The sequence below is a fragment of the Miniopterus natalensis genome, chromosome 6 (genome assembly GCF_054644295.1).
Source record: "Miniopterus natalensis isolate mMinNat1 chromosome 6, mMinNat1.hap1, whole genome shotgun sequence".
In the NCBI taxonomy this organism is placed as follows: Eukaryota; Metazoa; Chordata; class Mammalia; order Chiroptera; family Miniopteridae; genus Miniopterus; species Miniopterus natalensis.
In genome coordinates, this window is record NC_142086.1 from 32,005,086 (window position 1) to 32,018,428 (window position 13,343).

Genomic DNA, 13,343 nt, shown 5'->3' on the forward strand with positions numbered 1-13,343 from the left:
TGTCCCAAGGGACCAAGGAAGATGATATTCTCAAACTCAACAAATAGTTGTATATAATCCAAGCTTCTTTGACTGACAAACTGTAAAATATATTATGGTCACAATGAAATTATAAAGAGAGAGAATGAGTTATTTTCCAAGCTTGACAAATGTACTGAGGGTAAAAGGTGCAAAAGGCTGTTTGGCATCACCTTTTAAAGGCTTTTAAAACTCTTTCAGTAATGTAATTTCGAATAAATGACAAGGACAGTAAGACAAAAATGCAGGCAGGTACTCAATGTGCTCTGCTCTTTGCCATCGATTAATTACTTCTTAATTTCCTGAGCTGCCACACATGCTCAGTACATTTAGTATCTATTAGATAGAAAATTGTTTCCTCCGTTTTTCATCACCTGGCTAAGGCGCTTGTGAAAATCATGCTCAAGAACCTCACATTAATAAATTATCATTCCTACAGTACTGATTAGCAATCATTTCCTCATCTTCGCCTCCGCATTCCTAACGAGCGTACAATAATGCTGTGTAAGGCGGTGGCCAGCAGAATCCAGACCGACAGCGGTCTGGGCAGTGGCCAGAAAACAAGGGGGTCGTGCTCTACTTTGCTGCCACTGTACTTTGTATGAGTCTGCACAACAGCCCTTTCCACACTGCATGGCAATTACGCATTTTTATGCCTGGTTCTGCTGCTGGTCTCTGAATTCCTTGATAGGTCACGGGCAGAGTTACATCTTTTCTAGCTTTGAATTCCCAGTAATAAGCACTTAGTAGGAACACAGTAGGCCCTCAATAAGTGTTTATTAAGTGTTGAAGAAACCCCACCTCTACAATAGCTTTGGAAGGCACTCCACATTTTGGGGGTATCTGAACCTAGATGTGTATTCATGAGTAATTTAGTTCTCTCACTATATCAAATAGACATGAACTGACTTGAAAGAGTTTAGAGTCAGCTACTGACAACACAGAACTAAGGTCAAAAAATTTGAGATGCTTTGGGATATGCTGCTAATCCTTTTTCTCAGTAAATTTGCTATGCTAATTCTATGCAACTGAAGTTTTGTTACAAAACACTTGACATCTTATAAGGAACACAACTGAGCAATTCCTCCCTCCTACTCTCAGTGACCTTGCATAGAAAGCCTTTCTTCTGAAAACAAAACAATTAGTTGGAACTAGAATCTCAGTTGACCATTTTAAATTCTAGAGGCCAGGGAAAACTACACACTTATTGGACGCTTCATATCCCCTGTAAAATAAGTTATTATATTTTGTATGTAGGTGAGACAGACTGAACTGAAATTTACACTTCTAAGATCTGCCCTTAAAGAGGCTTCATTAAAAAAAAAAAAAAATGCTAGCTAAACACTTAACCCTGCCTTTTACATAACTACCAGTTAAACCTGAAATTATGATTTTCTGTTATTCACAAGCTAAACTCATACTATTGCAGTTACTTTACAAAACAGTTAGGTGACGTGTCAAGGGATTAACTTTTGGATTAATAATAAAGTTCCTGATGTAATTACTAGGACAATGTTGAGATTATGAACCACTTCCTTCATCACTGACAAAGAAAGAAGAAAAAATAAACACACGTGGGGAGTGCTTCTGTATCACACAATTAAAAACAATACATTTTCAATTAGTAATTATCAATGCCTTTTTATTACTGTGTAATAGAATAGTAACAAACATACTGAACTCTTTTATAATGATTTACGTAATTTCCCTCCACAAAGCCCACCAATGCATTCATAAGTGAACAGAACAATTTTCTTCACTGATCGGTAATGAAGACAAATGGGGTAAAATTATACAATGCACTTTTGCCAACACCCGCACCCACATTCCACTAAGTAGAGACTTGAGATAAAAGATTTTCTTATAAGTCAAGTTTCTCAAATGAAGAGGCTAAACCCCAATCCACAAAAGGGTTAATAAAATAGATAATGGCAGAAGCTTAACTATCAAATATCTACCTACTTTACCATAACCAATGGTGAAATAATTAAAAGTGGACAAAACTTATGTTAACAATCAATTATAGACCAAAATTATGCATATATTCTCTAATATTTCAAAAGGAATAACTTTATATTAACTATAGCTCACCACTTCCTTACATAAATCTTTTTCATTAGATGTTCTGTACAAATTCTGACCACTCAAAGAAGGGGGTGGAGTGGGAGGAGCAGCTAGCTCCCTGGCAGAACCTGACCCTTTTATGCCCACTCATATAACAGATAAGTTAGAGAAAAACCTTGCATTCCTTCTCTTAGGCCCAAATAGTGATTTAGGCAATGAGTGACCTCCAATTGCATACTCTTTAGAAAAGCAAAGACAGCTAGTATTGTGCCTGCCAAATACTTGCAATTTTTCTAACTGCATACTCCTCATTCTTAAGTATCCAATTCGAAAATCAAAACCTGACCTCAAGCAGCAAGTTGCAGTTCTGACACTATGACATCATTCTGTCTGGAGCACTTTAGTATCACAATCTGAATAAATTGGCAGAAGCTTAAATAGGTCACAGTGAAGCCCAAAACTGAGGATACTTATCTGGCAAAAATATTCTGGCCCTGCATCTAGCACCACCAGCCACAGAATGACAGGCCTATCATTCATCTAACCATCTGTACTTTCCATAAGGATAAATGAAAATAAAGTCAATTTTATCACTTTCCTGTATTTTCTAATACCACTGACAGTGGCTTTTTGTGGCAAATATTTGCACACAGTTACAAACCACAGTAAAGATGACTGATACCATCTGATTTCATGGAGGCTTTAGCATATTCCTACAAAGGAATACTTTTTACACCTCTAGCTCTGCAATTATAAAGATATCAAAAACCCTGAACCAAGTAAATTTATAATTAGTCCTGAATATCTATGAAATAAAACCATAAGGTGCTAAAACATTTAGCAACATGTTAGGGGACAGTACTACTACTTCAAAAGCAAGAACTATTAATTCTGGTCCTGATATCTAGCTTGATTTCTTCTTGTGAAATTGTAGTTCATCTGAAAGCAACATGCAGAAACCACAGTGGTTTCTGATACTCTCAGCCCCACACCTCCATCACAAATTTTCCTTTCACGATAAACAATGTACAATCAAAAAGGTTTCCTGTTTCAAAATGGAATAGATGAAAGAAACTATAACTCTACCATTAACAACAACAAAAAAAAGTTTCTTAATGAAGATGAAGTCTCAAAGATGAAAATGGAAACTCTCTCAAATACTGCTTCCTCACTTAAGGACTAATCTGCTTTTTCCCCGGTAAATATTCTCAGCTTCATACATTGTGGTTGTTATGAGTGGTCCATGAAAGAGTTCTTAAATTACTTGTTTGCACTCTTTTGTTATCTGATAGCAACATAACTTCACATCAGACAGAACAAACACTTCCAAAGTACTCTATGGCCATGCACCAATAAAGAGCAGCCAACAGTAAAAACTTTGCATATCTGAGTCATATAGAGGAACTTTGAACCTTGAAGAGTAGGACAAAAGGTAAAAAAAACAAAACAAGTCTGCTCTGAATCCAACTTTTCAAAACACAGAGTGGATATAAGAAAAATAAAAGTAGTCAATCCAAATCAAAAGATTGTTGCCATAACAATAACTATTAATAAGCAGCATAAAACTGAAGAAACCATATCCAGGGTGACTAGGAATAAGTACCCGCACAATCAGACAGAACTTACCACTTTGTCCATGAGTTTCCAAGTTTTCTCCACAGTTCTGCGATCCGCTGCTGCTTGCTTAGGGGGTCCCACTGCATCTTGAATAGCATCAATAATGCCTAAAATTCTTCCTTTTCGGGGGTTTCCTCCTCGACCACCAGGGTTTCTGCCATTCATAGAATTTGCCATCTGGAATCTTAGTTCTTTGAGAGGAAAATTTTTAAAAAAGCAAAGTTAGTTGGTCATGAAAATACCCAACAGAAAGCTGACCTGGTTAACTTGAACCCACTACATGCTCCTCCATCAAGGAAAACAAAATCCAGGGGGCCAGATCCCACTTTTCAAGAGCCTGTGAACTCGCACCCTCAGTGTCTACACACCACAGGTTTGGGAGCGATGACCTCAGGTTTGCTTTTGGCACACTGAGAGTTAAAGATGCACCCTTCTCACATTTCAAGTGGGGAAGTCTCGATTAATACCCGAGTCACAACCACCAAAAACTTGCCTAGGTTTCCTCCAACTAGTTAAGGACATAATGTTCTTCACTCCCCCCCTCCCTGCCTGGATTCCAACTCAAAATACTAGAACTGAAGCCCCTGGAAACAGTTTGGAGCGCCTCGCTCCACGGGCGCCCTTTCCCTCCGCGGGCTTTCGCCAAGTTATATAAACGTAAAGCTCGCTCCTCGGGAGCGCGAGGGGCAGGCGCGTCTGCGGCCAACAAAGGCTCCGCGCGTGGACCTTCCGCGCTGCAGCCGCCAAGCGCCGACACGGGAACCTGGACCCACGAACGCACAACCCTTTAAAGCAACGCGGCCCCAAGTTAAGAGCCAAAAAAAAAAAATTTTTTTAAATCCGTTTTACAAGAGAGGGTGGGAAACTGACCAGAGCGGGCGCAGAAGGAAAAGAGTTCACTTCCTAGGCTCCTTGCCTCTCATCTCACCCGGGGGGGGTCGGTCCAAAGATTTGTCTCGGGGCGCCGGGGCCCCCGTCCCTGCTCAGGCCCCTCCCCTGTCACTTTCGGACCGTAGCGGGGGAGGAAGGCGGCGGCGACAGCACCCAGGGTCCCCCCGCGCCGCAGCCGCCCAGGGCGCCCCGAGTCCACCCCGCTCCCTCCGCCCCCCGGCGCAGCCCGGTTCCGGTCTTTAAACCCCGTCTTCAAACTGGGGCTGCGGCGGCCGCCGCCGGGCGCCGGGCTGTCCCCTCTGCCTCAGTGGCCCGCGCCTGGCTGCGCCTGGGCCCCCTGGCCCGAGCGAAACGTCCAGCCTCCCAAGCACCCCCTTCCCTCCCGGCCTCCCGGCGCCGTGGCTGTCCGGAGACACGCGTGAGCGCGAGTCCGACTCCACGCGCACGAGCCCACGGCGCGCGGGGAGCCGGGGAGGGAGCAATCGCCGTAAACGCGAGCTCCCGAGGCAGGAGCAAGCCCGAGCGTAAGCCAACGAGACGGGAGACGCCGCAATTACCGTCCACACCAATCCACGCCCGCTCTCCCCTCCCGCCCGACTCGCGGGGAGGCCGCGGGACGCCGCAGCCGCGCTCGCTGGAGGGGAGACCACTCGCTGGACACTCCACCCCGGCGCGAGACACACACCGATCCCGGCGCGGGGCGGGGCCGCGGGCGGGGCCGCGCCGCGCCGGACCAATCCCGTGCGCCGGTGCGCTGCCAGACAGCGGGCGGCGCCAATGGGCGGGAGGTGCCCGTCCTCCCACTACCTCCCGGTCCACGTCTTCCACGGTACACAATGGTCCCGAAGGAAGGACCGCTGGTCGCGCGGCCCAGATGCAAAGAGGCTCGGAGGAAAATGGGGGGCCTGGGCTCACCCGAGAACAAAAGTGGCAAAGGGAAAAGAAATGGAAAAGACTCAAGGCGCCAGGGAAGTGGCCAATAAGGAGTGGGCGGGTGGGCGTGAGCTTGGGAGCTGGAGCCAAAGCCAACAGGGGCTGGAAGGCGGGACTTCCTGCTTCGCTCACCTTCCTCGTCTTTTGTTTCATAGCAACAGAGTAGTGGCTGGAGGGTGTCGCGGCTCTACCCGGGGCGTGTCCCAGCGAAGAATTTCATCTCCCGAGGGCTGCCAAACTCCTCCACCGGGACCGCGGCCAAGTAGGTCTCCGGCGCTGCTCCTTGCTGGCTATCAGAGCGGAGCAGCCGTCGCCCCGCTGCCGGGGTGGCCTGGAGACCTCACATGGAATAGACCCGGGCTGGCACGTGACTGCCCGAGAAAACTTCCCAAAGCTCCGCGTGCTTCTGGAGGGATTGCTGAGCAAATGAGGCCGGTGAGAAAGCAAATAGTTCACGACACTGGCCAAACAGTCCCCATAATCGTGCCAGGGCAGTGAAACAGATGATGGGAATTGCTAATGTATGCATCGCCCTTTCTATTTAGAAGAAGTTTCTTCATAAATGACTGAAGAGGAAACAGCTTTTGTAGTCTGTCCGAATCAACTTTATGAAGATTTCTCTCCATCTTAAAAACAGCCTGTCAAAGGTTCAGAAATAGCCAAAGTAAAACCAATGAATCACTGAAGTAGTAATTGGTAACAATTTATTGTGCACACCCCAAAAAGACAGTTTGCAAACCGGGGGCACTCACACCAAGACATGGAATTAGGCTTGGGGTATGCCATTACAAAGCAGCGTATGTAGTGAGAAAGCAGTGTCTTCACAGTGGTGGGTAATTAAGCTAAATTAATAGCCGAACTGATTTTGTCTGCTCAGAGAAGCTTCAAAGCTGTTCTCCATTTGCTTTTGATTTTAACAAACTACATTGTATCTGCTGTTCTCTCCCAGCATTTGTATTCTCTCTTTCTGTGGCTCCATATACCATTAAAAAGGCCCACATCTGGCTGGTCTTACACGGAAACAGCTACTGTGCTGGAACTCTTCTTTCAACAAGATTATAGATTAAACACATGCCTTCTATTTTTTTTTTTTTTTATTTAACTTCAATCCTACCACAGGTGCTACTAAAAATTGCTCTAGATTGTCATGCTTTGGAATTTTCTTTCCACTACAGTTGGTAGTCTTAAATAAATTTTACACTGTGGGCTTCTCAGATGTGATATTTTGTTTGTCAATGGTTCGAACCACTTTCTGCCTAAATAACTATTTTAGTACTGTGATTATTACTGTCAAGGTTCTTGAGTTCTTATAAACATACTTTACAGCCCTAAATGCATATGGTTAAGATTTTTATTTGATTAAAACAGGCAAAACGTGTTCTTTGCAACTAGTAAGATGATAAAATGTGGTTCAGGAAGTAATTTTGTTTCTTTGCCATTATTTCTGTGCCGATAATTACAGAGTAGTTCCTTGTTTTCACATTGTGTTTATCTACAAAAGTGTTGGCCTCTCCATATCTCCTCTACCCATACTTATCTCCTTTACTCATAGTAACAAACTACATTTACTAAGGGAAGGCTACAAAAGGAAAAAACTTATTGGGTCACCGTTTAAATAAATTCAAAATTACATAAGCTATATACAGAGAGTTTTCAGCATGTACAAAAACAGTGACTTAAGGTAATATTATAAGTGCGTTACTCATATTTATATCTAGATAAATGTTGAATAAGTAAAATACATGTGATAGCATGTGGAATTCCTTTTACATTATTTTTGCAACTGAAAGAGATAAAAATTACAAATTATATGGGATATGGTAATACATATATTTATATACATACACATGTAAAACAAATAATATCAATAAATTACAGCTTTATTCTCAACTAGCTCTTTTATCATGGCCATCTTGAGTCCACGTTAAGTTCTGGTGTAGCAGGCTTTCTCTTTGAGCCCGAAGTGGGAATTGGTTATGTCTGATGAACTAATGAGCCAGTAGTCCTCCCTGCAAACTATTAGCACGAGTTGACACACATGGGAGAATATAGAACTGTTGAGATAAAACTTCATACCCCATGTGCCTCCAATGAAGACACAAGGGATAGAGCATAATAAAGGAATGTATACTAAGGGGCTATAAAGAGCAAAGAGAAATGCTTTCCTTGGAAATGTGATACTGAGAGCATCAGCAGTAGTACATCAAGGTGTCAGAGTTGGCAGAGAAATACTCTCCTCATTTCTAAACATAATAAGTCCCTCTCCAACGCAGTGTGGTTTAGCATGAAAGTAGCCTCCTTTGGCAGCATGGTGATTTGTAACCTAGAGTGAACTTGGATTTGGCATTTTTACAGGAGACGAGTGTTCTCCTGCAAGATCCTTGCATGAGGCAGAATGGTGAGACAGCTACCTAGGAGTCTTGCAAGCAACATAGCAGCCAGTAGGTGATTAATACGAACAAACTGGTCATAAGGACATGTGAGGCCCTTCCCCCATGACTCCCAGAAGAGATTGGGAGACTTTGCGTCAGGGGTACTGAGAAATTTTGTAATGGTAGCTGTAAACACTTGTAATTTGAGCATTAATACTTGATATTAATATTTTTATTCATGGGCTGGTGTAATCTGGGAGAATGTAGATTATAGTCCTGTCTTTAAATACAGGAAATTGTTTTTACAAGAACACAACTATTTAGGGCAAATATTTAGACTATTTTCGTTCGGTTTATTTTTTTTCTTTTTTCTGCTTTCTCCAAACTCACAGGTGACTTATGTAATATTAAGCATGAGTTGACTGAAAAGCAAAGTGTTCCAATAATTTCCTTGATCTATAATAGCTAGTCAAAAAAATATTTGCTGAATGAATAAATGGACTGTTTAAGGGTATTTCCTAGGAAGACAAGGCTGTCCCTGTTCCTGTCCAAATTCACAGACTAAAGAAGTATAAGAGCATTATTACCTAGTCACATTTGGGTTTAGCAAGACATTCCACATTAAGAGGAATAAATTTCCAACTATCCAACTACCCTTAACAACACATACTAATAGCTGGCAGTGAAAGATGTTGATCTATGACCCATCAGATATAATCACGCTCTGTGTATTAGTTTGGGCTCAACTGGAATTCTTGCTTAACAATAACAATACAGAAATAACAATGACTTAAACCAGATAGAACCTTATCCTTCTCACACATAGAAAAAGTCTGTAAGTAGAAACTACTGGCAGAAATGTTGGCTCCACAATTTCCTCAAGGACCCAAGTTTCCATCTTTCTCCTGTATCATCCCAGCACCTTTCTACCCTCAGACTCACTTCATGCTCCAATATGGCTGTTGGCACTCCAGCTATCACCACTGATTTTGGGGCTAAAAGCTAAGAGGAAAGGTGGAAGGGTAATTGAACTTCCAGCTGAGTCAATTCTGTTTAAGCAATTTTTAGAAAACTCTCACAAGTATTTATCCTTAATATCTGAAAGCCAGAACTCAGTTCCATGGTCAAACTTAGTTGCAAAAATGTCTGGAAGACAATGTGCTTTATATTATAGGAAGCAATATAACCAGCTAAAAATTTGAGTTGTGTGTTTCTAAAGAGAAAGGGGTGAATAGATGTGTGGCAAGAAACTAGCAAATCCTATCACAAACTAGCAAACCCTATCACAAAGACCTTGTTCTAAGAATTAAGCTTGTGATCAATAAATCGGACAATATATGGTATATTATAGTAGGTTATCAGTTCCTTAGCAGATACTAACATCTGCTATTACCAGACACATATATATGCTTAAAGTATGTCATATGTAAATATCTGTAGTAAATTATATACAATTTCATTACAGCACATAGGCTCAGTAATCCTGAACAATTCAATATCACAGGGTGCAAATTGGACAAGATTAAATAAGCAACTGCCTTTATACATTCCATCCTAAAGTTTATATCAGATTAAACAATTACATATCTGGAAAAGAAATTTTAAAATCACATCTTTGTGATTTCCCCCCAGACAATTAATTCTCAGAAAATTATTTTCCACGTAATTATTTATCCGGCAGTTGTTCCTTGTAATAAAATAAAAGGATTTATACCAAAGTGTTAAAAATAGATACTTCAAAATTTGGAATAAACCTACCACTTTGTCTCAGTTTCGTATTCCTTTGCACCTCCGTTGCATTCTTCATGTTTCATAAAACATGTTACATGTTCACTTAACATGCCTTGATCCAGAAAAATACGAATAATTTTCTTTCCTCTCAAACATTTGTGTGAAGAATGTAAAATTTAATAAAAGTTGTCACAATGCAATTTATCTATAGTCCTCACGCATTTTGAAGTATACATGTTAATAAAACATCTAATTTTTTATTTTTCAATTAAACAAAATATAAATTCCAAATTTCAAGGCTGAAAGGGATCTTGGTACTGATCACATCACTCAGTTTAGCAGATCTGGAATTTGGTAAATTTACCCAGGTTGACTGGACCCTAAAAAAATATAGATGATAAACTCAAATTCACAGGAGATTGATGTGTAGTATAAAACTATGTAATTGTGTGAGAAACATAATTACTAATTAGACCAGTATTAATAGAGACCAGTTACATATTCATTTTTCTACAGAAGAAACCAAGTTAAGAGCAGAAAGTTCCAAAGTGAGTACAAATCAGATACAAATAACACTAGTAATGTTAGTAGAGATCTAATATATCCTAAATCTAAAGAACATCTTCTCTACTGGTTTCCAAGTTCATCATTCTCAATGTACAGAAACTACCCCTTTCTATTTTAAATCTCTTGCTTGTTTCAGGACCCAACATCTATTAGGCATCCTGCTTTATTTTATCACTTCTGACTAGACACCAGGGTATACAAAGGTGATTAAGCCACTCGTTGTTTCCAAAGAGAAAGCAGGCATAAAAACAACATCATTATAAACTCAAGTGGTAAAAGCAATAATTTCTTTAGGCAGAGATCACTATGAGAAACTGGGGAAGGTGCTTAGCCCAGCTTTGAAAAAGTGATTGCAAAGTCCATGCATGAGTTAAATAAGATTAACAGTTAATTGTGAAAGGGTCATTTTAGTCAGAGGACACCTCATGATCAAAAGCATAAAAAATAGAAAACACCTACATTTGCATAGGAATAAGTGGGTTCATTCTGTGGGAAGCAAAGAAAAGAGACAAAAATGGCAAGGGATGAGTAAATTAAAATAAGGCCCCAGGTGTCCAATTAAAAACCTTGGATTTGATTTTTTTTTTTTTTAAGTGGGAAACCATTGAAATGTTAAGCCAGGACAGAGTACATGGGATTAGATTAGAAGAGCAAGGGAGAGGACATTGTAATATTTATATTTCAGATGTTCACCCTGATGGCCAGATTGATACTGGATTGGAGAGGCATAAGACTGAAGGCAGGGTGGCCCTTAGGACATATGCAGTAAGTGATGATGGGAACCTAAAAGCTGAGCAGTTTATTAGAGGTAAAACACAAGTGACATATTTGAGGAATACTGGGAAAAGCAGTTTCTAATCCTCTCTGCCCCTTAGAATAACAAATTTCCAGGCCCCACTCATCCCAGAGATTTGCTCTGATCCATCTAGGATAGTGTTAAAGCTCCCCAGGTGAACCTAATTAGCAACTGAGTCTGAGAAGCAGATTAGTTAATTTAGTCACTGATAATTATAGGAATATGAAAAGTGCAGAAAGTGGAGGGGTAAAGAATGATAGTCAATATTCTAGCTTTAATGACTTGGCAAAAGATAACCTCAAAATTAGCATAGAGACTATCCAACAACAGTCTAGGGGAAAGAAGAATTAATTTTGTTTTTAAAAATAATAAAACAAGAATCTACCAAGTAAGCAGAGAAAATTTTAGTTAGATTATTGGACATATATGATCATAGGTTTGGCAACACTGAAAAGTAATTCCTGAGAGTTATAAAGTCATGAAGGAAGGTTATATGGCGTAAGAAGAGCATAAATTGAACAGTTGAACCCTGAGGATCAAAATTCAAAGAAAAGCAGAGAAAAAAATAGATCACAAAAGACATCAGTTCGGTTTGGTATACTGGCAAATGGGAGTACAGCCATTTCCACTGAGTAAACAGCAGTTTCCAATGCAGCCGAGGGGCCCAATAAAATAAAAATGAAAGAAAGAAGAAAGAAGAAAGAAAGAGAGAGAGAGAGAGAGAGAGAGAGAGAGAGAGAGAGAGAGAGAGAGAGAGAGAGAGAGAGAGAGAAGAAAGAAAGAAAGAAGAAAGAAAGAAAGAAAGAAAGAAAGAAAGAAAGAAAGAAAGAAAGAAAGAAAAGGAAAGAAAGAAAGAAAAAGAAAGAAAGGAAGAAAGAAAGGAAGAAAGAAAAAAAGAAAGAAAGAAAGAAAGAAAGAAAGAAAGAAAGAAAGAAAGAAAGAAAGAAAGAAAGAAAGAAAGAAAGAAAGAAAGAAAGAAAAAGAAAGAAAGAAAGATTGCAAAATATTCATTGGAGTTAACAATCAAGAGACCATTTGTGACCTTAGTGGGGACAATGTCAATTGGAAAATGGGTTGAATAGAATGGGAGATGAGGAACTGAAAAGTAGAGATTGGTCTTTTAAGAAATCTGTACAGAGATGAAGACGAGATTTAGACAGTATCTATAGGTGAGTGCAGAAACCAGTGGACTTAGGGAGGGCAATATTTTGGAATGAGAGAAATTTGAGCATATGTGTATGTTGGGAGATACATTTTAAGAGGAGAGATTAAAGGGCGTCTTATCCTATGAGAATAGAAATAAGGAGACCACTGAGAATAAAAAGGGGGAGACATAGAACTATATACATAATAGTTTCTATAAAACCATATATACTTTAATTATAAATACATTTCTAGAGGTGGGAAGAAGCCGAGAGTGGTCGTGCTTGATGGCTTCCACCTCCAATAGATGTAGTAGACAAAGTTGTCCTCTCAAATAGAAGGGGCCTTGAGGAGAGCGGTGAAGGTTTGAGTTGAAGAAAGCCAAAAGGGCAAGCAAGAGAAAGACTGAGAGCAGATTGTGGGGTACGCTGGAGCTTGGAGACACAGCTGATGCCACGCTGGAAGGATTTATAAATATCTCTGTCAGGGTGCTGGGGATGTAAGATTGTAGCTTCAAAACAAGTCTGTGTTTTTACTGAGCAGGTGTTGCTGGAATGCAAGAATGAAAGAAATCAAGGCTTCTGGTGAAAGAGTAGTTCTGATGATCAACTATAGGGCTCAAGATGGGTCAGCAAGGAAGAGATACTGCACAGAAAAGAGGGTTATCTTTTTTAACATGGATGTTAATATGCTTCAGCCTACCAGGAAAGCCATGTAATAATGATCCAACCCCAAAAGAAAAGCTTGGACTTGGTCATGCAACTGTGCATGTGATTGTGTAAAATTTTACATGGTTGTGTATGGCATCATGTATCATTAAATATACTCTCAAATATAGTCTATGTGGAGTTAAATTTATTTGTTTATTTTTTATTTCATCTTTGCTTTCTCCTAAAATACATTTCTAAGATTATGAGTGCAATGGACCCTTATTGCAAAAAGTCAGGAAAAAATTGAAAAATATGAAAGTGAAAATAAAAATTTCCCATATTTCACCAATTGGAAATGATGACTATAAATATATATATTTAGTGTATTCCCTTTCAGTATTTTTTTAAATATATCTTTATTGATTTCAGAGAGAGCAAGGGAGAAGGAGAGAGGGAGATGGAAACATCAATAATGAGAGAGTTGTCATAGATCTGCCTCCTGCACGCCCTCTGACTGGGAATCGACCTGCGATCTTCTGGATCCTAGGTCGATGCTTACCT

At 40.3% G+C, this 13,343-nt stretch overlaps 1 protein-coding gene across 1 annotated transcript in view; it reads right to left on the reverse strand.

Annotated features, from left to right (window-relative positions):
* CBLB (Cbl proto-oncogene B) overlaps window positions 1-5,225 on the reverse strand; it is a 192,615-nt gene extending 187,390 nt beyond the window's left edge. Inside the window, exons 1-2 of the mRNA XM_087818138.1 lie at window positions 5,148-5,225; window positions 3,709-3,890 (exon numbers count right to left, since the gene is read on the reverse strand). Of these exons, the coding sequence (XP_087674264.1) occupies window positions 3,709-3,876 (168 nt within the window). The 5' untranslated portion in view covers window positions 3,877-3,890; window positions 5,148-5,225. The remainder of the gene's footprint in view (window positions 1-3,708; window positions 3,891-5,147) is intronic.
* Window positions 5,226-13,343: the final 8,118 nt, after the last annotated feature.